A 15,283-nucleotide genomic window follows, 5' to 3' on the forward strand; every position below is an offset into this window, starting at 1 on the left:
CAGCTCTCCTTGAGTCAGCTGTGTGCCACCGGACCCAAGTCATCCCACAGTGAATGAGAGGTTCCAGGTTCAAATCCCACTCTCTAGCGCAGGGTGATGGAGGTACCGTTGTCTGTTAAAGGCTAAACCAAGCCTCTCCTGTCTGCTCCCTTTAGTAGACACAAAATATCCCTCACTGTCACCTCAAAGACGAGCGGTAAAGTTACTCCCGTTTTCCAGGACAACTTTTTTTTTTGCAAGTTTTTTTTTAAAAAGCACATTTTTGTTTGTGGACTCTTGCTGTGCATAACTGGCTGCTGCACTCCCCCCAGTGGCCACACTTCACTGGCACCCCATAGGTTGGAAGGGGCTTTGGGAGGTCCTGAGGCTGGGAGGGTGGGTGGACCCACCTTTGTGGGGGGGTGCCAGGCACGCATTGCTAATCTTCGCCTTTCTTCCGCCAAAGACGGAGAAGATTAGAGAGAAGTTTGTGGCGGCTTTGCAGAAGAAGTTCGCCGGCAAAGGTCTGAGCTGTACCAGAGGCAAGTAAGCCAGAAGTGTGTGTGTGTGTGTCTATGTGACTGACTGTGTGTGTGCGTGTGAGTGTGACATTATATTGTTTGTGTGTGTGTGTGTGCATGCACGTAGGTTGTTTGGGTACAAGGTCCATAGTGCTTGGCTCCTCTCCGATCGGTTAGCTCAGGCAGTCACTGTTTCGGGAAAGGGATGAACTTTGCTTTGTCAGGAGCCACCACCCACCACCCACCACCCACCCCCCAGCACCCTCCAATCGCGGTCGCCCAGCCCGTGGTGACGTCAGCTCTCAGGCCGGGGCCCAGGTGGGTGGAGTGGGCGGAGAATTCACGGTGCTGCCCTCACACCCTGTGGATTTACACTCACAGGAAGACTTGTCACAGGTAAATGAGCAAGCAGGGGCCCCAGGGAGATATGGGCAGATAAGCTGATTATCAGCAATCAGTTTAGTACTGTCACGTGTGCTGAGACACAGTAAGAAGCTTCAGCTTTGAGTGGCTCCGGACATAAATATGCAAAGCTAGTTAAAAATGAAATCAGAATGCAGAATGAAGTGTTACAGTTACAGAGAAAGAGCAGTACAGGCTGACAATAAGGGACAAGCGTCATAACGAGGTAGAGAGGGGGACCAAGAGTTCATTCTTGATATGAGAGGTCTTCCAGTAGTAGGGTTGAAGCTGTCCTTAAGCCCAATGGTTACCTGCTTTCAGGTTTTTGTATCGGAGAGTGGCGCAGAGGGAATGTCTGGGGTGGGTGGGGTTTTTGCTTTCCCGAGGCAGGAGAAGTGCAGATGGGGTACATTGAAGTGAGGCTGGTTGGCAGAACTTTAACTCTGTGAGTGATGGGCTGTTGGGGGGAGGCGAGGAGTGTTCCTCTGTTGTACACCTCCAGTGAGGGGTTCTAGGACAGAACAAGGCCAAGGCCTGGGCAACCTGCCCTCACCCAAGCAGGGCCCGTCTCCATTGTCTCACATCTACCAGTATCTCACAGCCTCAGCCCATGGTGAAGCCCTCTGGCCACACAGCCTCGCTTCCTGCTTCCAGTCCCCGTTGTCCTCCGGAATACATCCACTCACAGTGCCTTTATTTCCAGTACTATGCCGGGTGAGGCCATTCGGCCCATTGACCCTGTACCAACTCTTTATAACAAGAACCCAGTCAGTCCCTTGTCATTCACCGTCCCTGCCCCTTGTTCTTCAATCATCTTACACCCCGAAGGTCCAGCCGCTGGGAAGAGTGTCTCTGCGTATTGTCCTACCCCAAACCCTTCAGGACATCAGACAGGCTGTTTACCCTGTTGGTCAGACGGCAAGGCTAAAATGGTTATACGACCGTGGGACCACTCTGCCACGTGTCAGGACCTTGCTGGGTTGTTGGCTGCTAAGGGCTGGCTTAGAACCTAGAACATTCAACACCACAGCACAGGGACAGGCCATTCGGCCCACAATGTTGTGCCGATCCAGCCAAATAGTAAATCAAAACAACACCCACACATTAATTCCTCCTACTTACACCATGACCTTCCTCACATCCATGTGCCTATCCAAACAACTCTTAAAATAAAATTCTCTAATGTATTTGCCTCTACCACCATACCAGGCAGCACATTCCAGGAATCCACCAATCTCTGAGGGATAAAAAATACTTATCCCTCACCTACCCCCTTGAACATACCCCCTGTCACCTTTAATGCGTGCCCTCTGGTATTAGACATTTCAACCCTGGGAAGTAGATTCTCCCTGTCTACTCTATCTGTGCCTCTCCTGATCTTGTAAACCTCTATCAGATCTCCCCTCGGCCTCCGACGCTCCAGAGAAAACAACCCAGGTTTATCCGGCCTCTCGTGACAGCACATCCCCTCCAAGCCAGGCAGCATCCTGGTAAACAACCTCTGCACCCTCTCCAAAGCCTCCACATCCTTCCTACGGTAGGGCGACCAGAACCTTATGTAATACTCCAGTTAGTAACTGTACGTCTGTGTATTCCAGCTTCCATTCCCAGTCTTGTTGGGATGAGAGGATTGGAACTGCGTCTCTTGCTGTGCCCCTTTGGAAAGGGACTTGGTGATGTGTGACAGCAATTCTCTGCAGTTCTTATCGGCGCAGCATAGAAGTCATCCTGTGTGGATGCACCCACACTTGCTCTGTCCGTGAGCACAGGAAGCTGCAGAGCTGGGGGACGCAGCCCAGCACATCACGGAAACCTGCCTCCCCTCTGCGGACACTCTACTTTCCCCCCGCCCCAGTGAAGCAGCCAGTATAGTCGAAGGTCCCACCCACCCTGGTCATTCTCTCTTCTTACCCCTCCCACCTGTGAGAAGATGCAAAAGCCTGAAAGCACATAACACCACCAGGCTCAAGAACGGCTTCTACCCTCTGTTATAAAACTCTTGAATGGTTCCCTAGTGCAACAGAATGGACTGTCAACCTCACAATCAACCTCCTCATCACCTTGTGCTTTATCGTCTGCCTGCACTGCACTTTCTCTGTAACTGTTGCACTTTTTTCCGGTACTTTGTATTGTGCACTGTGTAATAATTGACCTGTATGAACAACATGCAAGATCAGAGTCATCTGATAAGACAATCTTTCATACTGACTCTCAGTCTTCTCCAATCAGAAGCCCCGGATGAACCAGGAGATCCACAGTCTCTATCGGAACATCTCCAGTGCCATATTTTAAGTTTGCTGATGACACCACTGTTGTGGGGCCAAATCAAAGGTGGTGACGAATCGGAGTATAGGAGGGAGATTGAAAATCCGGCTGAGGCAGCACAACAACAACCTCGCTCACTCGATGTCAGCAAGACCAAGGAGCAGGTGGAGGAAAGCAGAGGCCCATGAGCCAGTCCTCATCAGGGGATCAGAGGCGGAGAGGGTCAGCTGCTTTAAATTCCTCGGCGTTATCTGTCAGAGGACCTGTCTTGGGTCCAGCAAGTAAGTGCCGTTTCAAAGAAAGCACAGCACGTCATCCAGAACTTTGACAAACATCTATGGATGCGTTGTGAAGAATGTACCGACTGGTTGCATCACAGCTTGGTATGGCAACACCAAAGCCCTCGATTGGAAGATTCTACAAAAAGTAGTGGATATAGCCCAGCCCATCATGGGTAAAGTCCTCGAGTACAGCTACACGGAGTGCTGTCGCAGGAAAGCAGATCCATCGTCAGAGACCTCCACCATACAGAATATGCTCTCTTCTCACTGCTGCCTCGAGAAGAGGGTACAGAAGCCTCGCGTCCCACACCAGCAGGCTCAGGAACAGTTATTACCCCTCAACAATCAGGCTCTTGAAGCAGATGCCATGTGCAGTGCTTCATTGATTCTATTGCATTTATTTCTTTTTACTGTGAATGCCCACAAGAAAATGAATGTCAGGGTAGTAAATGGTAACGTGTATATATGTGGCATAATAAGCCAATACCAAGATCAAAGCCAAATATGCCAATAAACTCTTCTTGGGCTTCCAGCCAGGTACGTAGCCCGAGAAGAGTTCATTCGTCATACATGCCGGGAAAGCACTAGATACTTTTTCCAACTATGCCAATTTGCTGAATGTTACTTACCAAGTTCAACGTTATCTTCAGTGCGCCTGCACACCCTTTAAGAGTCTGTGGAAAAGTGTGTTTGAAGAGTAAGGAGCAGAGGGCTCTGATCTGTCCGGTGCACTGATGCACTGGCTACCTCCAACAGCACTGAGGAGAACCTTGGCCAAGTTCACCAAATCCACAGGCAAGATAAGGGATCCTTTCCCAGAGCCCAACACCACGGCACTGAGGGAATGGTTATACCTGGTCGACTCCCTTGGCCAGGACTTCATCATTCATGAATCCCACACCCAGTTCCTGAAAGAGGCACTCTGCTCCCAGCTCTGCCAGGCAGGATGCGGTCAAAGCTTCCGGGAGGAAACATAATATCTCTACCGACTCCAGGGAATCTCTGACCCACAGGCACTCGAAGTGGAGAAGCTGTGTTAGGATGGTACTGGGAGCCTTGAGTCCATGCCCTGGGAGTTGCACAGAAGCTACATGTAAGTTGGGGACAATGTCCGCCACCTCACATCAGGCCCAGTCAGCCCGCCAGCTGCCTACTCTGGAAAAGTGTGAAGTGATACACTTCGGCAGGTCAGACTTGAAGACAGAGAGCCAGGCTAATGGCAGGATTATTAGCAGTGTGGAGGAGCAGAGAGATTTTGGGGTCCACGGCCATAGCTCCCTCAGAGTTGCCATGCAAGGTGGTAGGGTAGTGTTGAAGGGGAAAGGTGTGTTGGCCTTCATTAGTCGAGGGATTGAGTTCAAGAGCCATGAGTTAATGTTTCAGCTCTATAAAACCCTGGTTAGACCACTCTTGGAATATTGCGTTCTGGTCACCTCATTATAGGAAGGATGTAGAAGGTGCAGAGGAGATTTACCAGAATGCTGCCCGGACTAGAGAGCATGTCTTATGAGGAAGGGTTGAGTGATCTTGGGCTTTTCTCTGGAATGAAGGAGGATGAGGAGAGACAATAGAGGGGTGTAATTTGACAAGAGGAATCTGTGTGTTCGTAGTGCACAGATTCAAGGTCCCTAATACTTTTCCCAATGCTCTTTCTCACCTTGTATGCCTGTGGGCCAGGATTTCCCCGGAGTCATTGTGGATATTACGTCTCCTCAAGGAAGCTTTGAGCGCAACCTTGAAGCTTTTCCTCATCCTGCCTGGGAACGATTTTCCGTGACGGAACTGGTCACAGATCCGTAGAATGCTGTTGGAGAAGCCCAGGCGAGTGACTGTGGCGCAATTTGTGGACGGTACACACCGCGGCCGCTGTGTGCCAGTGACGGAGGGTATGAAGGTTTAGACTGGCAGATGGAGTCGGGGGCTGCCTTTTCTGGGTTGGCCTGCTGGAGGTGTGTAAAATTAGGATGATGGCGGTAGATAGCAAAGGTGTTTTTCCCGTGGTGAGACTGCCTCAATCACAAAGGCAAAGGTTTAAAGCTGGAAGTAGATTGTTTAGAGGGGATCTGTATGTGTGGGGATTAGTTTTTGTTAATCCGGGGGATTGGAGTCAGGAGCACACTGCCTGAGGGGGTGGTGGAGGTAGCGACTCTCCCAGCATTTAAAAGGCATCTAATTAAGGATCTGAATCACTGAGGCATAGAAGGCCACAGAGATAATGTGGGTTCGTGGGATTGGTGTGGGTAGATATAGGGGGCAGCATGGAGACAACAGAACAAAGGGTCTGTTTCTGTAATGAAAAATGTTTTTACATGCAATTAGTAGAGGAAATGGGACCTTATCTTGGGGGGGCGGGGTGGGAGGGGGAGAGGTTGGGGAAGTGAGAAATGTGATACTAGGATGTGGAGAATCTCAAGATTCATAATTGTCCTTCGCCCTGTCCCCTCCCTTCCCCCATCCTCCTCCCTCCCCTCCCTCCTCCCTCCACCACACTCTGCCTTGCCCCTCTCATTTGTCCCCATCTCTCACCCTCTGTCCCTATACTACCCTCACTCCCCATCCCTCCACTCATTCCTCTCTCTGCACCCTCTCCTTTCCCCTTTTCCTCTCCCTCTCCTTTCCCCTTTTCCTCTCCCTCTCCTTTCCCCTTTTCCTCTCCCTCTCCCCCACCCCCCTGTCCCTCCTCTCCCCCTTCTTACAGGGGGCATGATCAGCTTTGACATCTACCCCGAGGGTTGGGACAAACGCTACTGCCTGGATATCCTGGAAAAGGACGGAATTAAAACGATCCACTTCTTTGGGAATGAGACTGACCCGGTAAGGGTTTCACTGAGGGTCTGGACCTTGACCGGACATCATGGGCTGTGAGGGATCAGTGCGTTGACCACAGTTGGGGGGGGGGGTGTTGGTGAGGGGTTCAGGTTAATGAGAGGTCAAGGGTTGAGAACTCGGGATGAATAGAGATTAGGATTGGTAAGGTGTCTGGGGTTGTTGGGCCAATGGTGGGAAGGTAAGAGGGATGCAGAGAGTTGAGGTCGATGAAGACTCAAGGGTTGAGGTGTCAGGAGGTGCACAGAGGTTGAAAATCGGTGAGAGGTCAAAGGTTGTGAGGTCAGGGAGCATGAGGTCCATTTGGGGTTGGTAACTTTAGGAGCATTGACAAAGAGATAAGGGTAGGTTTGGAGGTCAGAAGGATACAAGGGGTTGTGGGTTGATGTGTATCTGGGGTTCACCAGTGGTCAGACTTGCCTTTGACGGACTACCGTGCCTACTAGTTCAGGCAGTTATCAGGCACCACGTGGCACTTTAATTGCACTGTCAGAGACCAACATCTCTCCCCCATCAACCATCTCCGGCAACAGACTCCCCCATTCGTTGGTCTCCCTCATCAACAGACCCACCTATCATAGGCCTTATCAATCCCCCCTGCCCAACCAGCCCCATTTCTTCCAAGGTCTTGAATATAACCAGATGATGAAGGAGGAGGCCGATGGGGCAATGTATTGACGAACAAAGCCATTGACAGGAGAAGCCATTGATTGAGGGAAGCCATTGATAAGGAAGGCCATTCACAAGCAGCCCTTTGATAAGTAGAATCCTTGATACACATGGAACCACTGAGCACGTCTGTTGACCACTCTGGCCATAAACAGGACAGGCACTGGATGACCCATTAACCATTGAAAATTGGGCTGTCCACAGTTAGTTTTTGACTAGTTGTTCACGGGTGAGCAGTCTCTTAACAAGAGTTTGCTGGTGGTTTGGTTGTTTCAAGGCTGCACATTGGACCCATCCCACCGAAAAGTTGGCCAAAAATGACATAGGTTGCAACGGGACATTGATGGGATGCAGAGCTGGGCTGGATAGTGGTCGATGGAGTTCATTGCAGAGAAGTGTGAAGTGATACACTTTGGAAGGTCGTACCTGAAGGCAGAGTACAGGGTTAATGGTAGGATTCTTAGCAATGTGGAGGAACGGCAGGATCTTGAGGTCCATGTCTGTAGATTCCTCAGAGTTGCTGAGAAAGTTGATAGGGTTGTTGAGAAGGCATATGGTGTCTTGTCCATCACCAATCGGGGAATTGAGTTCAAGAGCTGTGGGGTAATGTTTCAACTCTGTAAAACTTTGATTAGACCACACTTGGAGTATTGTTCAGTTTTGGTCGCCACATTATAGGAAGAAGAATCGGAAGCTTTAGAGAAGGTGCACTGAAGATTTACCAGGCTGCTGCCTGGATTAAAGAGCGTGTCTTATGAGGCTAGGTTGAGCAAGCTAGCTTTCGCTTTGGAGAGAGGGAGAATGAGAGGTGACTTGACAAGGTGTTAAGAGACATAGATCGAATGGATAAGCAGAGCTTTTTATCCCAGGGTGAAAATGGCTAATATGAAGGGGTATAATTTTAAGGTGATTGGAGGAAAGTAAAGGGGGGGGGGAATGGTAGTTTTTCTTACACAGAGAGTGGTGGGTGTGTGGAATGTGCTGCCGGGGTGGTGTTAGAGGACGTATGTGAGGGACATTTTAGAGTCTCGTAGATAAGCAGATGGATGAAAAAAGAATGGAAGGTTATGTGGGAGAGAAGATTGATCTTAAAGTTGGTTAAAAGTTTGGCACAACAGCACAGGCTGAAGAACCTGTTCTGTGCTGTACCATTCTATTTTCTATGTAAACATACTTCGTGTGGGGAGTGCAGTGTCTGGTGGTTGTCGGCTTTGATGGGGCCGTACCACTGGAGACCCAACACCAGTGAGGTCTACAGCGAGCCTTCACTCAAGGGAAGCAAAACTAAACAGGAGTTTTACTTCCATCTGATCAAATCATGGGCATGTTGGTACCTGACCATAACACTCCCTCTAGTGGAAATCCAGGCTTATTGGGCCTGTCAATGAAAGATGCTTGGATGAGATTATTCTGTGGGGCCCAGGGAAGGAGCGCACTGAGGAGGGGCAGAGAAATTGACTCCACTGTCTTTTGCACACAGGGTGGTAATGACCATGAGATCTTTCATGATCCCAGGACGATTGGATACACAGTGGTGTCACCGGAGGATACAGTCAGACTGTGCAAAGAACTCTTCCTGCACAAATGAGCCACACACTACCTTTCCCAGACCTGGACCCAAAGATAACTTCTGCAGGACTTCACGGAAATCTGAATGTAGAAACAGTCTCTGGTGGGGAGAGATGTTGACATCAACTGCGTTTGTGGGATGTCCCTCCATTACAATTCCATATCAGCAGATGATGCCAATACGACTTGAATTCTTTGTCATTCACCCTCAGTCAGGTGCAGTTATCATTTTGTGCACACCAGACCCAACTGGAGTCGGGAGCATGCGCTTGCAATGTGCTCCCCAGCACCACCTACTGGCCAGTGTTCAGCACTACACCGTGACTGTTGACATAGCATATCTGAGCAGGGAACGTTGGCAATCCCATCTACAGTGCTGCGTGTCGACAAAAAGCACGGCCCAAAATACAGTGACAGATGTGAATGTATTCTCGATAGTATGAATGAAAGAAATAAAGAATATTTTTTTAAACGGAGATTTGTAAATGTCGGTGCACAAAAGGTTCCTAAAACACAAAGTTCAAAGTAAATTAATTATCAAAGTACATATATGTAATCATATACTGCTTTGAGATTTACTTTCTTGTGGGTATTCACAATGGAATTTGAGTCCTTGAAAGTTGGTAGGTTAAGGGATCAGTTCCGGGTTGAGGTGAATGAAATTGTCCGTGCTGGTTCAGGAGCCTGATGGTTGAGAGGTAATAACTGTTCCTGAACCCGGCTGTGCGGGACCTAAGGCTCCTGTATCACCTGCTTGTTGGCAGCAGCAAGAATGTGGCAGCGCTCCCTGTAGATCCAGGGAGAGCTTCTCCTCTGATGAACTGGGCTGTATCCGTTACTTTTCGTAGGGTTCTCCAGTCTTGAGTATTGGCATTTTCATACCAAATTGGGTGATGCAGCCAGTCAGGATACTCTCTCTAGAAGTTGCAGAAGTCTGTCAAAGTTTTAGATGACACATCAAATCTGTGAAGACTTCTAAGAAAATAGCGGCTGAGAGTGTCATCACCCACTGAGGACACACAAGTTCTCAGTGGATGACATTGTGATAGAACCACCGCCTCACTGCGCTGTTGTGTTGGGTTCGATCCTGGCCTCTGATTCTGTGGGTATGGAGTTTGTATGTACTTCCCGTGCTTGAGCAGGTTCTCCCCAGTGTTCCGGTTTCCTCCCACACCCCACTTTAAATTGCCCCGAGGTGAAGGATTGGATCTACTCACCTAGCTGGTATGTGTGGTACCAGCAGGGACCCAATTCCAATAGAAACCTAAAATCATAGAACTTAGAACAATACAGCACAGTACAGGCCCTTCAGCCCACAATGTTGTGCTGACCCTTAAACCCTGCCTCCCATATAACCCTCCACCTTAAATTCCTCCATATACCTGTCTAGTAGTCTCTTAAACTTCACTAGTGTATCTGCCTCCACCACTGACTCAGGCAGTGCATTCCACGCACCAACCACTCTCTGAGTGAAAAACCTTCCTCTAATATCCCCCTTGAACTTTCCTCCCCTTACCTTAAAGCCAGGCCCTCTTGTATTGAACAGTCGTGCCCTGGGGAAGAGGCGCTGGCTGTCCACTCTATCTATTCCTCTTAATATCTTGTATACCTCTATCATGTCTCCTCTCATTCTCCTTCTCTCCAGAGTAAAGCCCTAGCTCCCTTAATCTCTGATCATAATGCATACTCTCTAAACCAGGCAGCATCCTGGTAAATCTCCCCTGTACCCTTCCCAATGCTGCCACATCCTTCCCATAGTGCGGCGACCAGAACTGGACAGAGTACTCCAAGTGTGGCCAACCAGAGTTTCATAGAGCTGCATCTTTACCTCGCTGCATCATTATCAGCAAGAAGTTGGGGCGCAGTGGCACCTCAGTGTAGTGGTTAGCGCATCGCTTTACAGCGCCAGTGACATGGGTTCAATTCCTGCCGCGGTCTGTAAGGAGTTTATACGCTCTCCCCGGGACTGCGTGGGTTTCCTCACTGGTTAGCAGGTTAATTGGTCCTGTCATTAGGCTGGTGTTCATAGATGGGTCATTGGGTGGGAAGGGCCTGTTCTACGCCGTAAATTTGAGAGAAATAGAAACCCAAGAGAAATAAAAATCCAGAATCAATAAAATTTGCTTTGAAAGGACCAACATGCATCAGGCTAAAGTGAACAGTTTTCAGATTTCTGCGGAGTTAGACTGCTTCCACGTCTGGACAGCTTGGACAGGCCAGATCCAGCTGAGACAGGTTAAAAGCTTTGGAATTTCTCTAACAAGCAATCCTCTGTCGGAGGCTGAGACACAGCCAAAGGTCCGGGAGCGGGTGTTCACGAGGGAGGTCGGAATTGCGAATTTGAAGTCACCTTGATGAAGCTCTGTTGTTACTTACGGCTCAAGCCCACAGATTCGCCTCCTGCTGTGTGGTGAGAGGGTGAAGCCCCTCTGCTCCTTTAGCACAGTACCGGGCACTGCCTGTACCCGCCACTCACAAAGGCAATTGGGCTCCTGTGAACGGAATCAAATTATAATTTTAAACAGTTCTACAACGTAATCATTGTCTGGCACAGGCAACAGGCCTCTAATAGGAAAGGGGTGGAGAATGTTCCTGATGTGCAAGTCATTGTGACAGAACAGCATTAACATTTATAACAATGATTCTTATGAAATGGTTGGTACACAGATGTTTTAACTGTGTGTGTGGGTTTGTTTGCATGTGTATACATCTGGGTGTGTACGTATTTATAAGTGTGTATATCTACGTGTGTGAGTGTGTGTGAGTGAGTGTGTGTGTGTGTGTGTGTGTGTGTGTGTGTGTGTGTGTGTGTGTGTGTGTGTGTGTGTGTGTGTGTGTGTGTGTGTGTGTGTGTGTGTGTGTGTGTCTATCTGTACATCCAGAGGAAGTTCACAAAGATGATTCCAGGAATGAAAGGGTTATCATACGAGGAGCGTTTGATGGCTCAGGGTCTGTACTCGCTGGAATTCAGAGGGATGAGGGGGGAGGATCTCATTAAAACCTTTTTGAATGTTGAAAGGCCTGGACAGAGTAGATGTGGAAAGAATGTTTCCCATGGTGAGAGAGTCTAGGACAAGAGGGCACAGCCTCAGGATAGAGGGGCGCCCTTTCAAAACAGAGATGTGGAGAAATTTCTTTAGCCAAAGGGTGGTGAATTTGTAAAATTTGTTGCCACATGCAACTGTGGAGGCCAGGTCGTTGGGTGTATTTTAGGCAGAGTTTGAAAGGTTCTTGATTGGACACGGCATCAAAGGTTACAGGGAGAAGGCTGGGAACTGGGGCTGAGGAGGAGAAAAAGAAGGATTCAGCCATGATTGGATGGTGGAGCAGACTCGATGGGCCGAATGGCCGAATTCTCCTATGTCTTATGGTATGGTACATGTGTTTGTCTCTGTGTATGGGTGTATGTGTTTGTGTAGCGTGTGTGTTTTTTTGTCTGTGTATGGGTGTATGTGTTTGTGTAGCCTGTGTGTTTTTTTGTCTGTGTATGGGTGTATGTGTTTGTGTAGCCTGTGTGTTTTTTTGTCTGTGTATGGGTGTGTGTGTTTGTGTAGCGTGTGTGTTTTTTTGTCTGTGTATGGGTGTATGTGTTTGTGTAGCGTGTGTGTTTTTTTGTCTGTGTATGGGTGTATGTGTTTGTGTAGCCTGTGTGTTTTTTTGTCTGTGTATGGGTGTATGTGTTTGTGTAGCCTGTGTGTTTTTTTGTCTGTGTATGGGTGTGTGTGTTTGTGTAGCGTGTGTGTTTTTTTGTCTGTGTATGGGTGTGTGTGTGTTGTTTGTGATAAACACGAGAGATTCTGCAGATTCGCAAAACCTTGAGCAACTTACACAAGATGCTGGAGGAACTCAGCAAGTCGGGCAGCAGCACAGGCCTGAGCTAGACAACAGATTCTGCCTCACTTGCTGAGTCCCTCCTGCATTTCATGTGCATGTTTTTGTCTCTGTATAGGCAAGCGTGCAGTTTGTGTGTGCTTATGCGTGTAGAATATTTACTATGTAAATATTACAGATAACCGCCATCATCGTCCTGGTCCATTGGAAAGTGCAAACAGGAACGCCTCTGTCCGGCAGACGGAGTGTCAGTGTGTGCTTGTGTCTGCCTTGTACCTTGTATCGTCCACGACAACGAGTGTCTGGTGTATCATCAGTCGGAATACACACAATAACACCATGGCCCCCTAGCAGTTCATTCATCGTTCTGGAATAATAAATCGGTTGTTCAATGAAAATTACCTGATTATTTGGTTAGGTCGCACTTGGAATATTGTGTTGGGTTCTGATTGCCTCGTTGTAGGAACAACGTGGAAGTTTCAGAGAGGGTGTAGAAGATATTTACCAGGATGCTGCCTGGACTAAAAGGTAAGTTTTATGAAGATCAGTTGAGCAAGCTAGGGATTTCCTTTTTGGAGGTGACTTGGATTTATTTATTTATTTAGCAAACCAGCAGGGAGTAGACCCCTTCGAGCCACGCCATCCCAGCGACCCCACGACCCCGATTAACCCTGACCCCGATTAACAATTTACAATGTCCGATGAAGCTACCCAGTCCGTCTCTGGACTGTGGGAGGAAACCGGAGCACCCGGATGAAAACCCTTGCATTCCACAGGAATTCCACAGTACAAAGACTCCTTACAGACTGGTGCCGGAATCGACCTCTGACCTCCGGAACGCCCTGGACCGTAATAGCGGCGCGCTAACCAGTACGCCTCCGTGATGCCTTTGTTAAGAGGTGTACAAGATGATAAGAGGCATAGATAGAGTGGACAGCCAGAGATTCTTTCTCAGGGCGGAAATGGCTAATACAAGGGCGCATAATTGTAAGGTGATTGGAGGAAAGTTTAGGGAGAATGTCAGAGGTAAATTCTTTGCACAGAGAGTGGTGGATGTGTGGAATGTCCTGCCAGGGGTGGTGGTAGAGGCAGATTCATTTGGGTTATTTAAGAAACTCTTGGGTATGTGGAAAATGGAAGGGGGGGGTTACGTAGGAGGGAAGGGTTAGACTAGAGTAGGTTAAAAGGTTAGCACATTATGGGCCGAAGGGCCTGTACTGTGTTGTAATGTTCTATATGAACGTGATTTTCTCGGTTTTCCCCCTTTCTCTGTCAGAACCTCACCCCTGTGATGTCTGTTCTTACTGCTTGAACTGTAGATATTTAATAACTCACCCAACCGTGACAGGTTTCAGCCTCGTCTTCTCATGTTCTCTTGCCTTCATATAGCACCTACTGTTACCCCCGGGCATTCCAGAGCAGTTACTAACAACAAAATACCTGTCCAAAGTGTGGTCAAAGTACTGTAAGGGGCTGGAACAAGCAGCCAAACCATCAGAACAATAATAATCAGCTGGACCTGAGCTTTCCATGCTTTGGACCAATACCATTAAGCAAGGAGTTGAAGACCCCCAGGCTGAGAACTGCCGAGTTAGGTAGACTGACCTGAAAGATCACGAACATCAGCGAGTCTGGGGATTGTGGAAATCCAAAGCAACACACCACAGAGTGTTGGAGGGAACTCCTTCCCCATCTCTTTTTGTCCACTCTCCTCTCCTACCAGATTCTATCTTCTCCAGTCCATGACCTCTCCCACCTGAGCGGCTTCACCTATCGCCTTCCAGCAAGCCTCCTTCCACCTCTTTAAAATCTGACATCTTGCCCCCCCCCACCCCCCGCTCTCGGCCTGAAGGAGGGTCTCGGCCTGAAGCGCAAGCTATCGATTCACCTCCACAGACGCTGCCTGACTTGCTGAGCTCCTCCAGCATTTTGTGTGTGTGTGTTGGCCTGAAAGATTAGTCTGTTCCTCTCACCACAGAAGCTGCCCGACCACCTGAACATTTCCTAGTTTTTTTATTCCAGTTACAAAACACCGGAAACGCTCGGCTGGTCGGGCAGCATCTGGGGATGGAGGAACGGTTAATGTTTCAGATCATCGGAAGTGACAAAGCCCCATGTTAGTCTGAGAAGCAGAGAAGTTGGGTGTGGAGGTGCTGTAAATTTAACTGCCCCTTTATTTATCCTACCAGAGGGTTTCTCTTTATTCCACCCGTTGTCCCCAGCCGACACCCAGCTTTTCTCAGTTCTGAAGGATCCCAAACCAGAAACATCAAACTGTTCCTTCTTCCATAGCCGCTGCATGACCTGCTGGGTAAGTACCAGTGTTTTCTGAGCAACACACACTTAATGCTGAAACTCAGCAGGCCAGGCAGCATCTAGGGAAAGAGTACAGTCAACGTTTTGAGCTGAAACCCTTCGACTGTACTCTTTGCCTAGAAGGGCCAAAAGGCCTATTTCTGTGCTGTAATGTTCTATGGTTCCACGCTGCCTGGCCTGCTGAGTTCCTCCAGCAGTTTTGCGCGTGTTGCTCGGATTTCCAGCATCTGCAGATTTTCTCTTGTTCGTGACCAGTATTCCCTGCTTTCGCTCTGATTCCCAGCTCATGCAGTGTTTTACCTTTGCGATATTCTTTAATAATCTTAGTTAACACACGGACCAGCGCAGCACAGGAACAAGGCCCTTTGGCCCACAATGCTGTGCTGAACCGATTAGGCTGATGGCACCATATCTGTTCTGTTAGAATGTGATCCACATCCCTCCGTTCTCTGCATATTCATGTCCTGAAGAGACCCTTGCGTGTCTATATTGTGCCTGCCTCCGCCACCAACCCTGGCAGAGCGCCCCAGGCACCCACCATTTTTGTGTTAAATTAATTTACCCCCCCTCACCTTATAAAGCATTCCCTCCAGTATTAGAAATTTTGACACAGGGAAAAAGATA

The 15,283-nt window shown here is 48.7% G+C and overlaps 1 protein-coding gene across 4 annotated transcripts in view; it reads left to right on the plus strand.

Annotated features, from left to right (window-relative positions):
* The window catches only part of pmm1l (phosphomannomutase 1-like), a 29,206-nt gene extending 20,218 nt beyond the window's left edge, over window positions 1–8,988 (plus strand). For 2 of the 4 annotated variants that reach the window (XM_073033835.1, XM_073033838.1), the window contains 3 exons: window positions 446–521; window positions 6,147–6,262; window positions 8,424–8,988. In XM_073033835.1, the coding sequence (XP_072889936.1) occupies window positions 446–521; window positions 6,147–6,262; window positions 8,424–8,531 (300 nt within the window). In that variant the 3' untranslated portion in view covers window positions 8,532–8,988. Of the gene's footprint in view, window positions 1–445; window positions 522–2,500; window positions 6,105–6,146; window positions 6,263–8,423 lie in introns of those variants that run through there. The other 2 variants (XM_073033836.1, XM_073033837.1) reach the window with 2 other exon arrangements.
* Window positions 8,989–15,283: the final 6,295 nt, after the last annotated feature.

Source organism: Hemitrygon akajei, chromosome 31 (assembly GCF_048418815.1).
Source record: "Hemitrygon akajei chromosome 31, sHemAka1.3, whole genome shotgun sequence".
Lineage (NCBI taxonomy): Eukaryota > Metazoa > Chordata > Chondrichthyes > Myliobatiformes > Dasyatidae > Hemitrygon > Hemitrygon akajei.